The sequence below is a fragment of the Cryptomeria japonica genome, chromosome 1, assembly GCF_030272615.1.
Source record: "Cryptomeria japonica chromosome 1, Sugi_1.0, whole genome shotgun sequence".
Lineage (NCBI taxonomy): Eukaryota > Viridiplantae > Streptophyta > Pinopsida > Cupressales > Cupressaceae > Cryptomeria > Cryptomeria japonica.
The window spans coordinates 401,497,453-401,519,625 of NC_081405.1; the positions used below are offsets into that span (position 1 = coordinate 401,497,453).

Sequence of the window (22,173 nt, forward strand, 5' to 3'; positions counted from 1 at the left end):
GCCTTCTTCACACGCTATTGTTAAAATAAAAACAAACAATATATATACTTATCTCTTTATATCACTCTATGATAGTGTCACATGTATCTCTATTAATCCTTCCCCTTCTCCCTCTATATTGATCTATCTCTATCTCTTTTTCTATCTCTCTCTACCTTTATCTCTCCCCCTACCTCTTCCTTTTTACTTAAACATCTCTCTCTACCTCTCTCTATATCTCTATCTATTTATCTCTCTTCCTCTCCCCCTCTATCTTCATCTCTACTTTTATCTAATCTGATGGGAGGAACTTGACGACAAACATCCCTTGTTAATTATGAAAATCTAGATTTGATATAAACCTTGTGACTTTTATTTTCGAATTTTCATTGACCTCAGAAGAATATAGATGCTACTCTAGATTAATATAAACCCTATAATCTTGAGTTTTTCTTAGAAAATAAATAATTGGAAAAATCTTGTCCGCACAATATCAGTTTAGTCATCAAATTTATTTTACATAGGCCAAAAATCTTCTGCAAACAATAATCCATTACTGAAAATTCCATCAATTGAACATTCATATAGGAGAAGACCATTCAGCCCAATTTGGGAAAAAACAAGTGGTGGTCCAACATAGGTGCAACTAGTGTTCATAAATGCTTTAGAAATTAATACTGATTGACAAACTGCGATTCACTTACTTTTGGAACTTGATATCAAATATTAAAAAGGCAGGTTAAGGTAAGAAGTTTCTATCTGATTTTATTTTGTTGGCCTTTATCCAGATTTACATAACATAAAACAAATTTGAACCAAAAATTTGATGCATCTTTAGGCAGGGTCTCGATAGTATCAGAACTGCATAAAAGAAAAAATAATAATAATTTAGGCAGGGTCTCGATGGTGGCAGAACAACTGCATAAAAGAAAATATATAAAATAATTATAATTAATTACGAGTGCTATGAACCAGATATCAAATGCAGGTTTGAGAATTGATTCTATAGGCACAATTATTTCATCAAAACATGAGTAGAATCTAAGGGATATTTCACCTGAATATTATGTCTACAATACAACTTAGCAGGACGTTGATGGTGCTGCAGCAATTCAAGATAACAATCACTATGGAAGAACCAGACTCTTCTATTTCCCTTCAAAGATTAACACAAAGGAAGAGTTGGCTGGGAGAAACTCATTTCTAAAAGAGAACATTCATAAAGAATAGGCACATGCCCTCTGGGCCCGTAACTTGGAGAAAAGAAAAATCTCGGAAACAAGGACACCTTGCATAACAAAGACATGCCATTACAATAGCCAGAAATATCAATCAAAATACATTGAAAGGGCTCAACACAGTAAAAACAAAACTTGTATTTTGGAGCCACAAAAATAAAATGTAGACATCATGGGATCTCCTTCAACTCGTGAAATACAGAATCCACCAGAACCATGATTAATGAATGATGATTACTATTTCAACTTTAAACTAGCCATTCCAACAAGTGCATTTTTCTCTTCATATTCATCATAATTGTCAGGATCTTCCTCTTCTGAAACTTCATTTTCATCCTCGTCTTCATCAGTTCCATCTTCTTCAGAAACATTTTGAAGGTAATCATTATCATTATGATATCCACTACCAAAAGATGACTCTCCATAATAATCCATTTCATTCGTAGTCTGTTCCAAGATAAAACAGTCAACAGAGTCAATACTATTTTAGAAGGCATAGCCTGCAGCTAGTTGCAGGCTTATTGGAATAAGTAAATTGACCACATGAAAAAAAACCAAATATATGGCATTCTAAAAGAACAAAGTTGAGATTACTTTATATTTCAACATTGGTAACGATGAGCTCAGGTTATAACATCTTTCAGAATTTACAAAAGAAATAAGTAAACCATTTTTCACTTTGCAATTAAGTAAAAGATTATTTCGACAAAGAATCCCATCCCTACCTTAAGAAAGACGAGGGCAAATATGCTAAAGCAAGAAAAGAGGTAAACGAGAAAGAGGTAACTGAAGTTCCCCGGATTGGGAGTCATGTTATAGAATTACTATACAGTATATCTTATACAAACTTAAGACAGCCTCTCCAGTTTTCAGCTTTTGTTACCATCTTTTTCTATAGCTACAATATTATTTTGCGAACCAATCTGCCCCCCTGCTTTATATGAATTTCTATTTCTCTAGAATATGTATGTAGATAACAAAATAAAAAAATTTTAATAACATTTTTTCGTTTGTATACAATTGTCCTGCAAATATATAGAAGAAAAAATGGACTGTTTTGTAACAAATCACAGACAGGAAGAGAAGTGCTAAATGCTATGAAGGAGTACAAGCTAATTTATATTATAATTCATTTGCCACACTAATAGGAAAAAAAAGACTAGAGTGTTATTGTTCCTACATGAAAAAAAATCACACTGGTAGGAAATTAGACATAAAAAGACCACAGTAAAAGATTGGCACTTCTTGGTGTGTACTTATGTCTTTAAAATGTATATGACTACTTTGTGTATTTTCAGTTGATTTGATATGAGATGCAAAAAAAAAATCCATATAATTCTCTTCTATACTGTTTTTACAAGAGTACTCATTTTTTTCACTAAATTCAATTCAAATTTTAGCTTTTCAAATCCATGTCTAAGGATGTTTGTAAAGACAGCATCTTAGAAATGTAATTTAGTATAGATTGCATGAAACTGAAAGCATAAAAACAATTTCACTGCATCTCACAAGCTCTAAAGAACAGCATTCCAAGAATGAAGAGAAACGATAGTTCACACATGGAGTTCACAAAAGATTGAAGAGAGCCAGAAGTGACACAGTATTTACACTAAAGTATTACATTCAAGATAAGCAAGGTTACCTGGCGTCCAAACTTATGTTGCCGAACAGAGACACTCAGATCTTTTGTTTCTCTCAAAGCATAACCACACTTTTTACATGAGAGTCCCTAACAAAAGACAGGAAAAGGAAAAAATTTGATTAAGATCTTTGACATTCACTAACTTTCAAAATAAGAACAATTTAGTTATCCATTTTACTCTTTTACCATTACCCATAAATATTAATAAATTCAGTTAAATTTATATGGAAAGGACCTGATAAGTAAAATAAAAGAAATACCACAAGTAGCTAGCATATAGTCCAATACTGTCCATTTTCAGTACATAACTACCAATCTATAAACAAAATGGGCTAGCTAGAGGGTTGTATGGAAAATAAAAATTGGCAACCATACCTCCCCTTTCTTGACCACATTATTCACACTTTTTACATGGTCATCACAGAAGCAAATCTTGCAACGTAAACATGTATATATCCCAAGTCGGTTGCAAGACAGACAATGGAAAGTCTCACTCTCAAGCTGTTGGCAGGAAGCTTGATGCTCAAACTGATCATCCTCACATAACCACTGATCACATGAAAAACATCGGAACATTCTTCCACCGTGCTCCCAAACAGTCCTCTCACATTCAATGCATGTTGCATCAGTTAGTGGACATGTACAGCAATGAGTTGTGAGGCAACGTTTTGAATGGCACAAGAATGCTTCACAAAAATCACATATACAACCCACCATGTTCATCCCTGTAAATCAGATCATCCAATGTAAATGACACTAGAAATCTTAGATGTGTAAGCATAAGATAATGAACATGTCCTCAAAACATGTTTATGCTTTTCAACAAAAATTAGTACTTCACATGAAATGAAAGCACCAAAATAACATTGCTTCTGCAATGAAGCAAATCCAACAATCTGTTATTCAGCAACAGTTTAACTAAGGGAACGACAACAAAATATATAACAAAGCTCTATACCAAGAGAGAACATCAAACAAACCTTGGACTGTCAAAATTGACAATTAGATTAAAGATTGTAATAACAGTTTTGGCTTTATCATAAAAAGTAGCCATAAATTGCAGTATAGTCTTAGTTGCTTTTTCTGACAAATTCAATCCTGCAAGTGGTAAGAGTATGTACGCCTCATTTGTGGCACTGTTAGGTGCCTCCTGCATGGACAATGGGGTAGTCCCATATTACTATAAGACATCTATAGACCCAAAAACAGATCGCCCAGTATTGTGGACTATAAAAGGAATCATTTCCAATGCTCTCCAAGACATTATATTTTGGAAAACCTGAGAAAGAAGATAATTGGACTCTATATTTTCTATAAACCTGGGAGAATTCAATTTGTTATTAGGTATCTTGCAAGCTCTTATTTTTCTTCTTTTAAATAGGAAAATGGAAGTTGCCCATGGAACCCTAGGCCTTCTAAATCAAGGAAATAAAATGAATGAAAATCTAACAAGCCAAGAATGCAAACACCGAAATTGGCAATCCATACTGAACAGCATTCGTAAAGTGCATGACTAATTTTTTTATTTTTGACAAAATACCAGTACTCATTTTTTACGCTGTATGTATATATACATTTCTTACAAATGTTTGACAATATAACAATGCACATAAACAGCACTCTTCTAATAAAAATTCAAGGTTTGGATAATAAAAGGCACTACATAACATTGAACAAGTCTTTGAATTACATCAGCAAAACAATTCATACACAAACATTGCAATCTGGAATGAATTCTAACACAAATACAGTAGTATTTTAAATTGTAGTGTTGGAATGAATTCTAATACAAATATTGCAATCTGAAATAAATTGCAATTCATACACAAATATTGGCTGGAAATGGTAGTATTTTAAATAGCTTCTGATATACCACAATGCTCCTGAAAATGAAGATGGTCAACCTCTGATTTGGCCTTAGCAACTGCTGCAACCAGCATTGAACAGCTCATAGAAGGAGGTGCAATAGGCTCTGGCTAGGTGTTTTGGACTCCTAAATCTTCTCAAACATGAGTCACTGCCCTCTTTCTTCATATGTCCCACTCCAAGATGTAAGTCAATCCATTTCTTCTTGCACTCAATGTTGAACAGTTGTGACTCCCTTTTTTATAAGTTCTCCCTTTTTATGAGGGAAGGCACGGTGTTAAGGGGTTCCAAGACCCTATTAAACCTTATGGCCTGGTGTCTTCTGAAATACTTTCACCCAAATGCGTGGTTGGTAAAAATAGGTCCCATGACTTCCTCTCAACACCTCAGCAACAGCAAAACCACCATGTCGTTCTTCAGCAGGCCCAAAAGAATAATAACTCAGTTGCTGCCCCTGTTTTATGGTACAGCTAGGTATATGCCTCCAAAACTTGTATTATATTGTAGCAAATGGTAACATTACTCATGCTGGTCGCCATGTATAGGTCTCATAAAATATTTATTTCAGATATATTAAGTCGTGCATACAATCTTTCACCAACACCTAAATGGCCCACCCATTCCTTGAATTTTAAAAAAGGTCGAGAGAAACTTCCCTTAGCAACAGAAATTATCAGCTTTGATAGGGCATGCATCCTCCACAATATTGTCAATATTGTAAACTCTCATTTTCCTACCTTACATCTCTTGGCATATTTCATTGAAACAATTTGTACAATGCTCCACAAGAAAACATACCCCCAACCAAAAAAATGCGTCATTTCAAGAAAGGAGACACAATGACACCATATCACCCCCACCCTACTCCCCCTTGCTAATATGGGGAACATCCCTGAGATATTCTCTCCAATGCAATGGAGATTCTGGGTGTGTATGGCAGCCAAGGGGCATCCCTTAACCATCTTAGGGATGCCAAAAAGTCCCCACATTGAACAAAGTTTCCCTATGTTATGTACGATAACAATCTTAATTTGTGTCAAAGGTTGACCTTGGAAGAAAGAATTATATTTAAATGGCATTGGAGGTAATAGACTAGTAAAACGATTGTTTCTCTTTTTGTTTACTTGAATGCACACTCTCCTGTCTTAGCTTTAGAAAGTTGGTGATCAAATATTTCCTAATTCATATGTCACCTACATCTTGGACTTAGTAGAGAGTGAAGGAAGTCATCTGTAATATAAAATTTATATCTTCAGCAATCCTAAAGGTATATTAAATTTTAATAATAGTCTAGTGTATCAATTAAACTAATGAAACATGTTATGTTAAATTAATTTAATTAAACACACAATAGAAAGTTGAGGATGAGTTGGGCTTTATGCAAATGTATCAAGATATTACAAATTTTGGTTACATTATAAACAATAGGTTTTACAATGCTGAATTTGTGAGGAGTCTGCAATGATATAAAAAAGAACTACAGAAACAAAAATAATAGGGTGATCTAGAGGAAACCCCACGTGTGTTATTGTCTGAGCCTAGTAGAAAATAAAATAAACCTGTACAATGTTAGAAAATCCCAGTGTTCCACGGCCGTTGGGGACTGGGGGACGCGGGGACAGGTTTCGGGGATGGGGGGACAAAGGGCCTAACTTTGGGGACGACGGGGGGACTGCGGCGGGGGGGTGGCAGGGTGGTGGTGCTGATATAATTATACATATACTTATAGTACTTGAATAACTAGTTGTGAAAATAAGTATAACAGTATAAGAATTACTAGCTCCTAAACTTTTGCTTCTTGTAAGGTTTGATTATTTAGAGGTTTAGCTTTTTCCAAGGTTTCATGATTTGCAGATATCAATATCTTCATCTCTCTTAAATGAAATAACCTTTAAGGACTTCAATGTCATTTGCTGTAATTTCTGATTAGATGATTATGTGTGAAACTATTGATGTAATATTGCAATTATTCTTCCCTTGTTCATCCAAGTGTTCATGCTTTTCAATCCTTCTCCTTAGGTCAAGGTGATGACCTTTGTTTTCTCTAGGTAAATACTTATTCTTAGCTCCATATGGTCTTCTAGAGACATCATGATGCAATCCTCCTTTTATCCAATCTTGTCGAAATTACTCATGTAGATCCACCCACGTTGTTTCATAGCTTTGACATTCAACTCTAGATGGGAATGTCGGTGTAAGTGATTTCGAACTTATTGTAGGTATATGCCCATTTGGAGTTTGATGGTCATTGCCTCCATTGTTTTTCATAGTAAACATGCCCAATAATTGAGAGAGTTTCTATTGGGTGTTCTTTTGTTCCACCATTCTTTGATGAAGCTTCTGCTGTCACCTTATCTCTACTCTTTTACCAAAGTTGAATTTGGAAGAACTACAATTAATACCATCTTTATAAGGATCTTTTTGTATCTTTTGCTTAATAACAACATTTATTTACTCCTAACCTCCACAGGCTGGCAAGTTCATTAGCTCTGATCCCACTTGTAATGTCCCTTCTAGGTTCATAGGCTAGTAAGAGACAGTTACTTCAAATCTTAATCTTACCATTGATTATAATTTTAGATTAAAATTATGAATTATATAATCAGTAATTTGAATACAAATATACACAAATATTGATATTTCCAATATCACTCGCTCTCCCTAATTGATGTAGTAAATGAATGCAAAGTGAATGGTACATTAATAAACTCTCCCATTCACCAAGGGTGATGAGGGTTACTGATTGGATAGAAGCTGTTTCTCATCTGATCTTTTGAAGTATATGCTATTGATGATCAACTGTAATAGTCTGGTGATAATCTACAACTTGATTCAATTGCTTTTCCCGGTATGGTGATAAAATATGCAATGAATACTTGTTGTCTTCTGCTATGTCTGATGTGTTGTATGTTTCATGCAAATCTGAAGATGCTGCTGTGTCTGATGAAGTCATTTGATGCTTGCAACAAGGTGTCATCTCTGGTATAGATGGTTCCTTATGCAACCAATTATGTGCCTACGGCAATTGCTCTCAAGGAGCGATCCAAAACTGGATAAAGAAGAAATAAGTTCCAAAATCGATGTCTCCTTGAATATATATATATGTATGTATGTATGTATGTATGTATGTATATACATATATATACACGCACACACACACACAATGAAAGGGTTTCCTTCTAAGAGATACATCTTTATATACTTATACCTCCCCTAAAGCAAATCGCACCTCTCCTTGACAATTGATTTACATTATCATAATAATAGTTGTCCTTATCTTAATCGCTTGCCATTATCCTGGTTGCTGTTATCTATTGGTGTTGATCTTTATTTTCTTCAGCACCAATAACTCTAATTATTTCATTAGCAGCTTTATTGAATGATACTTGCGAATAAGATGAAGTTTGGATCTTATGAGTTTCGATATTGCATGGCTTTCCCATTGAAGACTTATGTGTAGAGGAGAACAGCTAGTCGCCAACGTGGTTATCCACCTAGGATATTTATTTCAATCGCACCTTATCAATTAACTAATCTGTGATTAGTTACAGTTTGTAATGCACATAGACTTAATCGTCATTAAGTAATCTCTTTGCTTTGATTCCCCTTATGCCACGATCATGTGTCCTGCTCTTAATCTTAATAGATATTCTTGATATCTTATGATAAGCTCCTCAGCCAAACACCTCCATTAATCATATCTGTTAACCATATCTACCTTTCCTCTTTCGCATGATGATTACGGACATATGGCCCAATAACTATATTTCCAAAGCGGTGTTATATACTTCACTCCTTCTCTAATGTTCGTATTAATATCGCTGCCTTATAATATTACTCTTGCTGACTTCCGTAATACCACGCAATAGTTTCAGATGTTCTTCTACATAGGTGGGTTACATGATTTTAAGGATTGCTCCATTCAATAGTTAGCTACCTTTACATGGTGAGGACATTGCTGATTGTCTTCGCTACTCGTGGGAGACTATATGGTTGATGTAATGATCGTTCTGAATCCTTGCTAAAAGATTGCTTTATCTCCCTTCTATCATTAGAATCTTACACATTTCCTGAATTTGAATGATCTCAGCATGTAATGCTTATGGTAACTAATCTTAGAATGTTTGTGGATTGGGATTTGATGAGGACATCAAAATTAAGGTGCGGCAAATCTCTGTCATGCAGTTGAAACAAAGCAAAAAGAAAGGGCGTCTGATGTTTGCGCTCAAAATGGAAGAGATTGATGATGTATGAAATGGACATGCATAATGAAGAACAGGGTGTGAAAATGGAAAGGAAGGAGGAGACTTTTGGTGAAAAATACTCACCTCCAAGACTATCAAGATGTTTTTCCAAAAGAGTTGTCAGGATTACTACCTAAGAGTGTTTGACTTTCCATAGACTTGGTACCAAGACTTGAGCCTATGTCCAAGGTCCCGTATCGCATAACAACCGTAGAGTTGATGGAGTTAAAGGCTCAATTGCAAGAACTTATTAGCAAGAGATTAATCCGACCAAGTGTATCACCTTGGGGAGCCCTAGTGATATTTGTTAAGAAGAAGATGGGACTTTACGTCTATGCATTGATTACCGTATGTTGAATAAGGTCACCATTAGAAACAAGTAGCCCTTACCAAGAATTGATGACTTATTTGACTAGATGAGAGGGGCTGCAAATGTTTTCAAAATTGATTTGTGGTCAAGATATCATGAGCTAAGATTGAATGAGGCAGTACAGGGATGGAGAGTGTGCTCAACAATCTTGTTTGAATGAGTCTTCAATATTGGATTTGGTGCCTTCATTCCTTCCTAAGGTCTTGCTCCCATATCATGAGCTTTCTCCCACTAACATTCAATATCTTTTAGAAAAGACCTATCTCCTCTTACCATTCACATCATTGGGCTTCCTTTGGCCATAGGTTCAACCCCTAACTCAGTTTTAGGTCTCCTTGCCTATATTTAGACCTATTCCCTTGTAGCCCTACCAAAGCGGCTTTTTGAGCATAACCAACAGTACGGACAGAATCCACCAAAAAGGTTTACCTTTTCAGATACCCATTTGGACATATTACCACATATCTCAAATTGGCTAGGGGTTACTTTGGAACAGTATCACCTAAAATTGACTGGTATGCTGCAACAATGCCTAATTAGGCCTATTTTCCAAAGAAAGTGTGTGCTATTGTTTTCCCAACCACCAAACCTTCCGTTCAGGCCTACAAGCATGTCATATGGGGTCCTAATATGCAACCTACCACACTGGTTCGCATCATTAATCCAGTCAATCACAAAACCCTCTTCTTACCTACCTTCACTAGCCTAATACATGAGGACATTAGGCCTCTACATGCACCAACTTGCCCCAAACTCCAAACCCTACACTTCTAACCCTATTAACATGTCTAACACCCCATTTACACCCAGTCCACTAACTTGCAGAGGTTATTTAATATCCCTTGGCTAATCTGACCCTGTTTCGCTTATTTGAACCCCAAGGAATATTGTCAAACACTTGGCATACAATGTTTGAAGCCGCTGTAGTGAATTCTTTATTTGTCTTCTTTGGGTTTGTAGGCTGCAAATGAAGTTATGGAAAGCTTCTAACAATGCAAAGTTGTTATAGAAATGATATACTAGCTGTTTTAGACCTTTACACACACATGTAATGACTGAAATTAACTAGTACAGCTAGTTGACATTAAGACAAACACTTGTCATGCATCCCAATGTATACCTACAGCCATTAGGCATTTAAGCAAACAATTGGCATGAAAGCTAAGTGGCTGATCAATGTTGAATGTTACCATGAATGTGGAATATGCAACTTATATCTCCATTAAACATATGCAACCTCCAAGTATTTCATGATATAATCATAATAGAAAATGATGCAATGAAGTAATGATTTTCTAATACAATGACCATAGATAGAAAACCTGGAATTTCAATGGCTGCCTTGATATATTGGTTTGATTCTCCTCATACGCAAAGCCCTTGTCAAATATATATAGCTGTTCACCTTTCTAAATCCCCTTCTATAGAATTCAAACTACTGTAGCATACTGTTCATGCGCACTGTTCACGGCACTGTAGCGCACTGTAGTCTCTTTCAATTTGCAAACAAACTCTGAAATAAACCCTCCAATCAGCTCAATATTGACTTCTGAATGAAGCCAACTCTCACAAGCATAATCAGATGATATTGCACACCCTCTATATGTTGTTACAATGAAGAAGCCACGCTCTCCAATGCCGACAAGCCTTGAATCCTGCAGAAACCCTTGGTATTCTACACTTCAATGCTCCAGAGAAACTTCAATCAAAAACTCCAATCACATAATCAATCCCCCTTCTCTTCTTTTCAAAAGCCTTATATATATTTCCCATGAAGGTTTGATTTTCTCCAATAAGGCATTAAATCAATTAATGATATTAAATGACATTTAATGATATAATATTTTCACACTATCATTTAATATTTCACCTTGGTAAAAAAGCCACAATTAATTAATTAAATGGTCCCCTTTAATGATACTTGGACCCTTACTTAAGTTATAATATAAAATTATATTATAACTCAATAATATAAGCTCAAAACATTAATGTTTATTTAAACTAAATAAACATTAATATCTCCATTAATATTCAACATTTTTGAATGTTGTCTGAACTGGGAGCTGACATGATGAAGCTGCATATGACCATACCCCCTTTACTAAAAATAGCAGGGGTCCATCTCTAACATCCCAAGACTTACTAAAAATAGGAAGTAGAGCAAATGATGTCCGAATGATGCCAAACGAAGACCAAACAGAAGCACTCTGAACACTGGAGATGATACCAATCCTCAAAAGACCCTCTATCCAACACATTAGCCTACGAGGGTCGGGATGATAGGCTAATCTCACAAAATCCATGTCTGCTAAAATGGGGACATTACAGGTTAGACCACTAGATTGGTTAATTTTGGCATATTTCACAACAAAACCCTCACCACTCGGGTTTCTCAACCCGGTTACACCAAAATGGCTCCCAAATGCTGCAAATTGAATAAAAATCTACCAAACCAATGCCAAAATGCTCTTAACTCATTAGACTACCACATCCAATTCATGTCATGACAATGGCAATCTATACGGAACAGTACCACGACCTATAGAAGAAAATTTTATGAGAAAACACGCAGAAATCTCATAAATCTGAAGTTCTTATTGCTTCTTTGTGCATACAAAGTTTAAACAACCTTGCCTCGATGTGTGTGAGGCTATTTAAACATATTTCCACCAAATCCCAACGGTCTCCAAAAGAATTTCAAAAGGTGACCGTTGATCTCCAAATGCCGGATTACATGAACTGAAAGAATAGCATCACCAAATGCCTGATCACAGTTCCGGTTAAGCACATATACTCAAACTCTGCTCTTCGCACTTATGCACACTCTTTCACACTTCTTCGCTTTTCTCTTCTGCTACTGCAAGATCAAAACAATATTCGCACATGCAAATGCCTCTCTCAAATGAATATTACATGCATTTATACAATTCATCAACCTATATTTCAAGGTCGGCTCAACTCATAAGACCTAATTACAAAATTGCATCACACGATACATAAATCCATATGTGGACCAATACAATGTCGACAAGGACATAACATGGACCCAAATCAAATCCTCGAACACGCAACACCACCAAAATTTTGCCAAGATCGTCCGCAACACGCAACAACCATCAAGTTGGCCAGAAAATCGTATAACACTAAGAATACCACCAGACCAATAAAATCTTCAATAATACAGACCACAATCAATGCGGACCACCAAAACGCATAGCACACAATCGAAGAACATCAACAAGCAACGTGAATTCCTCCGCAACAACTCAAATGACTAGATTCATCATCATTTCATCACCAGAGCTCAAGAACACCAACAACAACTGAAAAATACGCTTGTGAAGTTCCAAATCATGAACCACCCGAACTAAGGACACACATGAATGTCCCAAACACTCTCCAAAATCCGCACAACATAATGAATTAATTCTGGAGCAATACAAACCTGAAATCACAACTCTGCAATACAAAACCAACAGAAAAACCAATCATCACACCGGATCACATAACTCGATCAAATCACCTTCTAGAACACTGAAACTAAAACTGAATCAACTAGAGATAAGTATCTCAAAACCCATTAATCCACATCAGCATATCTGCAATCAAACCAACTCTCTTAAAAACCGAAGCACAAGAACACAGGAATATGTTGACATTAATGACAACACATTCCAACAACTCTAATATCCAACAATCTCCCCCTTTGGCATTGATGGCAACATATGAATGTGAAAAACGATCAATGCAAAGAAACAAATCAACTCCAGCAATCTCCCCCTAAGACCATGCACAAATAGCTCTCTACCTCAGATAGATAAGACAGTTTTTCACATGCGTCTCTCCCCCTTTGACAGCAATGCCAAAGACACATACAAGTCATTATTCTCTCTCTTACCAGATAATCTCTCCCTAAGAACAAACTGACAAATCTAAACAACTGAATCACACACTGACTACTCCCTCGGAGCAACAACACCCACTCATCAATCCGAACATCGGGATAAGACTATGAAGTCCACCGAATTGATGCAACTTAATGCATCTAGTTCACACCAGGAGGGGCAATCACCCCTAACTTCTCTTTCAAATATACAAATGTATCTGCAGGCAAAGGCTTCGTGAAGATATCTGCAATATGTTCCTTTGTAGATACATACTCCAATCTGACTTCTTTCTCATTCATTTTCTCTCTCAAGAAATGAAATTTGATTGATATATGTTTTGTCTTAGAATGCAACACCAGATTCTTCGAAACATTGGTAGCACTTGAATTGTCACAATATATAACAGTAGGCTCACAATATCCTGCAACATCTGCTTCATCCAAATTACTTGAGTACAATTGCTAGCAACAACAATGCATTTAGCTTCTGCAGTAGATAAAGAAATAGCATCTTGCTTCTTACTTTCCCAAGAAATCAACTTCTTTCCCAAAAAGAATGCTCCACCAGTAGTGCTCTTCCGGTCATCAACATCACCTGCCCAATCAGCATCTATATAAGCACTCAAAATGAAATCATCATTCTTCGGATACCACAAACCATAATCAACTGTTCCCTTCAAATATCTGAATATCCTCTTCATAGCAGTAACATGACTTTCCTTAGGATCAGCTTGGAATCTTGCAACAAGACATACAACATTCATAATGTCAGGTCTAGTCTGAGTCAAATATAACAAACCACCAATCATAGATCTATACAAAGTCTGATTATCCTTCGGAGATTCATCATCTTTTGTCATCTTGCATCCAGTTACCACAGGAGTTCCAACAGGTTTGGAATCATCTAACCCAAACTTCCTCAGCAATTCGTTCATATACTTTGATTGAGATATGAAAATGCCTCTATCAGTCTGTATCATTTGCAATCCCAAAAAGAATTTCATCTCTCCTGTCATAAACATCTCAAACTATTTTTGCATATCATCAGCAAACTTCTTACTCAGGTTATCATCTCCTCCAAAAATAATGTCATCAACAAAGGACTTCAACAATCAAAATATTATTATTATCAGCAGTACCTTTACAGAATCCCAACTTCACCAAATACCTGTCCAATCTAGCGTACCAAACTCTACGAGCTTGTTTAAGTCCATACAATGCTTTCATCAATCTACATCCCATGTCTTCTACATACTTGGGATCTTATTATTGTTCTGATTTTCAGGCTCTTGAACTTCTTCACTGCCAGCAACATCTAGATTTACTATCTCTTCTGAATCACTCTACTTCATGCCCGGAGTTTGCACTTGCTTTGAAGTAACATCCTGATCATCAAATTCATATCCGCATGCTTTAATTTGCTTTTCATGACTCTCATCAACCTTCACATTCGCACTTTCTACTATTTTTCTCAGTCTTTTGTTGCAACACTAGTAGGCTTTGCTCTTAGTAGAATATCCCCAAAAGATTCCTTCATCACATCTTGCATCAAATTTTCCTATATCCTCATCTCTTTTGATATAACATTTGCTTCCAAAGATTCTAAAATATCTAACTGTGGGAACATGACCAAACCATGACTCATACAGAGTCTTACCGGAATCACCTTTTATATGCACCCAGTTGAATGTGTACACAGCAATGCTAACAGCTTCTCTCCAATAGATATGCGAAACATTTCCTTCAATCATCATAGTTCTAGCAGCATCCAGAACAATTATGTTCTTCATTTCAACAACTCCATTCTGCTAAGGGGTTCGCGGAGCAGATAACTGTCTCCTGATTCCATGCTCTTCACAAAAGGAATTAAACTCACCGGATGTGAATTCTTCTCCCCTATCAGACCTTATACACTTCAGCTTCAATCCTGTCTCTGTCTCCACTATAGCTTTGAATATTTTGAATTTCTCCAGTGCTCCAGATTTCTCCCTTAGAAAAGTAACCCACATCATCCTGGAATAGTCATCAATCAGCAACATAAAGTATCTGTCACCCAGCAAGCTTCTCACCCTAGAAGGTCCACATAAATCAGTATGCACAAGATCTAATAACCCATTAGATGTATATAGTTTGCTCTTGAATGAAATTCTTGTTTGCTTCCCAATTGACATTCTTTACACACCGGATTAGTAGACTTCACTATCTTAGGCAGATCTCTAACAGCTTGAGTAGAACGTATCTTGATCATGCAATCAAAGTTAACATGACACATCCTTCTATGCCACAACCAACTTTCATCAATCTGAGCAATTAAAACAGTTTTTCTCACCAACATTCAGATGAAAGATATTACCTTTAGTTTTAGTTCCTGATGCAATTTCTATACCGAAGCTATTCAAGATCTTACATTTCCCATTCTTGAATTGTAAATCATATCCCTTATTAACCATCTGTCCAACACTCAAAAGATTATGCTTCAAAGCTTCAACATATTAAACATCATCAGTATTATGCTTACCATCAAGAGAAATAGAACCTCTACCATGGATTACACAAGCTTTGTTGTCTCCAAATCTTACTGCACCGCCATCATACTTCTCCATATTCACAATTTTACCTTTATCACCTATCATGTGATGTGAACAACCACTGTCAACCACTGTCAATCACCCATTCATCACCCAATCATCTTTCTCTTCAACAATGTTGCTTGTAAAATCAGCAAGTACTGAATTTTTCTTCATAGCAATGAACACAAATTCATCTTCTGAATTCCTTTTCTTAGACTCATCATCTGTCACACCTTCATCGGAATTTCTTCTAATATCTATACTTGTGATTAGGCTTGTAAGGCTTATCATACTTTGACACTCTTTCTACTCTTTCAGGACATCTAGAAGCAAAATGACCTATTTTATTGCATGAAAAACATTTCAAAGGTAACTTCCCTTCATACTTACCGGCTTCCTTTGGCAATCTTCTGGCAATAAGTATTTCAAGCTCTTCCAATTCTCTTTCTTGTTCTTCCATCTCTCTCATTTCCCTTTCATATATGGAAACCCTATTTGAACTCTCTCCCAGATCATTCTTCTGCTTCCCGAATACAGTAGCTTTAAATGCAAACTCAGCTTTCCCATGTGATGCAGGAGCATCCCCAGTTCACAGCAATCTTGCATCAACCAAAAATATTTCCTTTTTGTTTTGCTTTTTGTTTGCAGTTTCAGCATTTCTTTCTATGTGTTTCAGATTTGGCTCACTGGAACTTGTCGAGTTGGATTTTGCTTGAAGACCTGATTATCTTCCTTATTTCTAAACCGTGGAGCATTTGGATCATTTTCCTGCAACTTATCGCTACTAGTTTCCGAGACAATTTTTTTGTTACTAGTTGCTTAGACCTATTTGCATTGGTGATCTACCGGATCCCTTCCATGGCTTGCGGAGCCCTGAGTGTTGATTTCGATGTTCCTTGGCGTGTGACCGACCTTTTCCCGTGATCTACACTTCATCCTTTGGATTTTCCGGAGGAATTTCTTTGGCGGAGGCCGACCTTGTTGGTTTTGCATGTTAGGTCTTGTTCTTCAAGTTTTGATCCTTTTTTGGGCCGACCGGATCCCCTTGGATCGTATAAATCATTGTAATAGAGCATTAGAATGTAATCAAGAAGTTAGACTGAGCATAGAAGATAGATCTTAAGATTGGAGGTCCCGGTTGTGACATGTTCTGTATTTTGAGCATGTTTTAGCAGGCCTGTGAGCCTATTTCTGTGACCCGGTTGTTACCAGTTGGTTGTAATCAGTTTTCATGATATAATTCAATTTGTTTTGCATTGCCTCCATCATGTCCCTGTGTTTCCGTTGCGTTTACTCTTGCTGACCGGTCAGGACAGATCTCTTTGAGGTCCCTCCTAGCCGATGACTACTTCACCAAGTTCGCTCAATTCAAAAGCAGCAAGCTTACCAACCAGCATATCTCTTGTCAGAGTTGTCACGATCTGGATCTCATCAATAGCAGCAAATTTGTGTTTGTAAGCAGAAGGCAAGGATCTCAGCACCTTAGCTACAATCTCATCTTCTTCAAGGATTCCATTGGCACATCTGATGTTCAGCACAAGATCATTCACTTTAGCCATAATGGATGAAATATTCTCATCTTCTCCCATTCTCAGCAACTCATACTTTCCTTTCAAGCTTTGCAATTTAGCAACTCTCACATGTTTATCTCCTTCATACAAGGTTTCTAGCTTCTCCCAAATCTCATGCGCAGTCTGCAATCCCATCACATTAGCCATTTCTGCATCAGTCAGGGCACTCAGCAATGCTTCTTTAGCTCTTATATTATGTTCTACATCCTTGATCTCAGTTGCTGTAATAGGACCATTCTGAGGAACATTGTAGGCATTCTTTGTGATCTTCCAATAATCTTCTCCAAGACACTTCAAGTGACACTCCATCTGATCCTTCCATATAGTGTAATCAGTTCCATCAAATCTCAGACTCTCCTAGAAAACAACAGTTGCCATCCCGGATCTCCTCAAACGGTCAAGCTCCTTCCACAAGATCTAGCTCTGATACCAATTGTTGGCAACAATAATGTAGGAAAACTAAGAGGGGGGGTGAATCAGTTTTCACCAAACTTAAACAAATTAATCTCAACTTCAAATCTGATCAATAACAGCAATAACAAAGATAAACACCACATCAACAACACACATAACACATAGATTTTTGACGTAGAAAACCCAGTTAAGGGAAAAAACATGGTGGGAACCTACCCACAATATGATACTCTACAGTAGTATGTGTAAATATTACAATGGGGAATGCACATGCATTCAGGCACACTGCCTTGAGCTCACTACTCAGAAACAACAAAGGGCTACAACCTGGGAAGGCTCACTGTCTTACAAAGATCGAACAACAATCCGAATTACATGAACTAAAGGAATAGCATCTCCAAATGCATGATCACAGTTCTAGTTAAGCGCATATACTCAAACTCTGCTCTTCGCACTTCTGCACAATCTTTTGCACTTCTTCTCTTTTCTACTCTGCTACTAAAAGATCAAAACAATATTCGCACATGCAGATGCCTCTCTCAAGATCAAAACAATATTACATGCATTAATACAATTCATCAGCCTATATTTCAAGGTCGGCTCAACTCATAAGACCTAATTACAAAATTAAATCAATCCATCTACGGACCAATACAATGTCGGCAAGGACATAGCATGGACCCAAATCAAATCCTCAAACACGCAACACCACCAAATATTTCGCCAAGATCATTCGCAACATGCAACAACCATCGGGTCGGCCAGAAAGTCGTATAACAAGAAGAATACTTCCGGACCAATAAAATCTTCAATAATACACACCATGATCAATGCCGGCCACCAAAACGCATAGCACACGATCGAAGAACATCAAGCAATGTGAATTCCTCCGCAACAACCGCAACAATTTGGATAACTAGAATCATCATCATTTCATCACCAAAGCTCAAGAACACCAACAACAAACTGAAAGATACGCTTGTGAAGTTCCAAATCATGAACCGCCCAAACTTAGGACACACATGAACGTCCCAAACACTCTCCAAAATCTGCACAGCATAATGAATTACTGAATCAACTAGAGATAAGTATCTCAAACCCATTAATCCGCATCAGCATATCTGCAATCAAACCAACTCTCTGCAAAACCAAAGCACAAAAACACAGGAATATGTTGACATCAATGACAACAACACATTCCAACAATTCTAATATCCAACGCCTATCACTACCCTTTAGCGAAAGGGAAAAGATTTGAATGGACGGAAAAATGTCAAAACGCTTTTTGAATATCTGAAAGATAAGTTAAATACTGCACTGATTTTGAAAGTGCCACATCCTGAAGGTCATTATGTGGTTATTACAATTGCATCCAAAGAAGGGCTAAGCAGTGTCCTTATGCAAGATGAGAAGGTGATAGCTTATGAGCCTAGGGAATTAAAGAATTATAAACAAAACTACGTACCTCATGATGTAGATTTGGCAACCATTGTACATGCTCTTCAAATGTGGCAGCATTATTTAATGGGGGAAACATTTGAGCTTAGGTGAAATCACCAAAATATTAAAATACAATTTCACCCAGCCTAATTTAAATGTTTGCCAAAAAAGATGATTGGAGCTAATCTCTAATTATGATTTTGGGATCAGTTATATCAAGGGTAACCAAAACAAAGTAGCAAATGCCTTGGATCGTCGAAGACATTTGTCATCTATAATAACTATGAACACAGATTTTAGAGCTCAAGTTCCACAAAATCTTAAAGGAGATGATTATTACAACCAAGTTCAAGAGGCTCTACAAGCCAACCCTCAAAATCTTAGATATAAAGGGTTCAGCATCGAGTCAAATGGACTTTTGAGATACCAAGGAAGAATGTATGTTCCAAACTCTCTTGAATTAAGGAAAGTAGTTTGGAAGGAGGTTCATTCGGCACCATATTTCGAAAATCCTGGTGTCACAAAGATGCTACAAGATTTGTGGCGGGATGTTTCGAATGTCAGAAGGTGAAGGCAGAACACCAACATCCAGCGAGATTACTGCAGCCACATGCCATTCCAGATTGGAAATGGTAGATCATCAATTTGCATTTTGTTCAAGGTTTACCCATGGCAAGAAACAAACATAATGCAATCTTAGTGGCAGTGGATAGACTCACCAAGCTAGCACATTTTATATCAGGAAATTTAACTGATGGAGCACCTATAATTGCTCGAAAATTTGTTCAACAGATTTTTTGCTTGCATAGGGTACTTGAGAATATTATATCTGATAGGGATGCCAGAATCACATCAAAGTTTTGGCAAATCTTGTTCTCTTCTTTGGGAACTCCATTAAATATTAGTTCAACCTACCATCCTAAGATAGATGGACAAGCAGAAAGAGTGAACCAAGTCTTAGAGGATCTCTTAAGAATGTATTGTATGAACCAGCAATAAAAATGGGAAAATTATCATCTTCTAGTGGAATTTGCTTACAACAATTCATATCTATCAGTCATAAAGGTAGCGCCGTTCGAAGCACTGTACAGAAGGAGGTGCAAAAATCCTATAAGCTAGGACAAGCTAGAAAATAGGATAATCGTCGGTCCCAAGATGCTCCTTGAGATGGAAGAACAAGTTAAGCTGATCAGACAAAGGTTAGCAAAAGCTAATGATCGGCAAGAAAGCTATGTGGATGCAAAGCGTGTTCCAAGGCAACTTGTGGTGGGAGAGAAAGTTCTCTTAAGAGTTAAACCACAAAAGAGTTCTATCAAATTTGGAAAAGCCTCCAAACTAGCCCCAAGATATGTGGGACCCTTTGAAGTCCTAGAGGTTATCAACCCAATAGCCTATAGAATTGCTCTACCTCTAGCTCTTGCCTGATTGAACAATGTTTTTCATAATTCTTATCTTAAAAATTATATTGCAGATTTTGATCATATGATTAACTGGAATACCTTACAGATGTAGGATCCAAGGGTGGTTATGATCGAACACTCAAAGTGCTTGAGGTACGTAAGCTTCACTTACATAACCGTGAGGTTACACAATACAAGGTCGAGTGGGACAAGTATGTCAAGGATAGTGCCACTTGGGAGGATTGTGAAGAAATCCTTTAGAAATTATCTTATCCTTTCAAAAATAATCGAACTATTTGAGATTTTGAAATGAACAATTAATATTTTATCTTTGGATGATAATAAATCAATCATCAAAGACGATGATTCACAAGGGGGAGGATATGTTATATCCCTCTTTCTACAATGATTTTATTTTTTGAATATGTAATGTCCCTTAATGGGACCCTCTAATATTGTGTCCTAGAATCACAATTTTAATATATAGTGATTACAATAGAGGGACACTATAGTTATAGGAAAGCATTTATTAAACTATCATTATGACATTATTATATTATATTTCATTAACAACATTGTATTATGTTATCTGTATTATGTAATAACATAATTATATTATATTACAGTTTTATATTATATTACCACCATTATGTTATATTGGCATCATTATATTATATTATATTATATTATAGTATAGTATTAGATTATGTGACTTCCTTGTCATATTAATAGTATTGAATTGCATCATACCATATTAGTATTACTTTATGTTAACAGCATCATACTATATTATGTTAATAGTATTCTATTCTCAGATTCATACTCAATGTGATTCCCAGACAATATAATAACAGAGACCTTTGTCTTTTCTTATTTCCTTATCCATTATTTCTCCTCTTAAATCTATCATAAACCAAATCACTGACTTCTCACAAGTCTGTCGTAAATTCTTTATATAAATCTGAAACAACACTTCATTCTTTATTTTATGATTTCTGGTGCATTCGTATTGCGTATCCTATACCTTTATATGTTAAACAGTCATAAGCAATAATACAATGAGTATCAGCAATGAACAGATAGAAATAACATTCATTATGCTATATTTAACAATCATAAACGGCAATACGTTACTAGTCAGTAGTATACAGATATAAATAGTAATCATTATGTCATGTATGGGGAACTCATACCACAACTACAGAATTGAATCGAACTGCTGTATATTTAATCTCTTATAAATGCTAATATCTTATCTCATTCCATCCTCCCCCCTTTCTCTTTTTTTATCCCTCTCTTATACCTTCCAAGAGAGGTATTTGTTCCTTTACAAGACATACCTCTTCTCAAACAAAACTCTTCATTACACCTCTCTCTCGTTAATTAGAGATCGCTATCTTATGGGTTTCGTAATGCATCCCTCCGCATAGTGTTTGGTTGCCATTTCACTAACATATACGAATAGCAAAGATCACCCCCTTTTGGATAGTCTAACAATGGTTATAGTCTTTTTGAAACGTATTATCCACTTCTTAATCGTCGCCTCATATAAT

The 22,173-nt window shown here is 36.4% G+C and overlaps 1 protein-coding gene across 1 annotated transcript in view; it reads right to left on the reverse strand.

Annotated features, from left to right (window-relative positions):
* Positions 1 to 1,109: 1,109 nt before the first annotated feature.
* The window catches only part of LOC131065698 (uncharacterized), a 46,379-nt gene continuing 25,315 nt past the window's right edge, over positions 1,110 to 22,173 (reverse strand). Inside the window, exons 2-4 of the mRNA XM_058000286.2 lie at positions 3,235 to 3,584; positions 2,860 to 2,946; positions 1,110 to 1,664 (exon numbers count right to left, since the gene is read on the reverse strand). Of these exons, the coding sequence (XP_057856269.1) occupies positions 1,455 to 1,664; positions 2,860 to 2,946; positions 3,235 to 3,584 (647 nt within the window). The 3' untranslated portion in view covers positions 1,110 to 1,454. The remainder of the gene's footprint in view (positions 1,665 to 2,859; positions 2,947 to 3,234; positions 3,585 to 22,173) is intronic.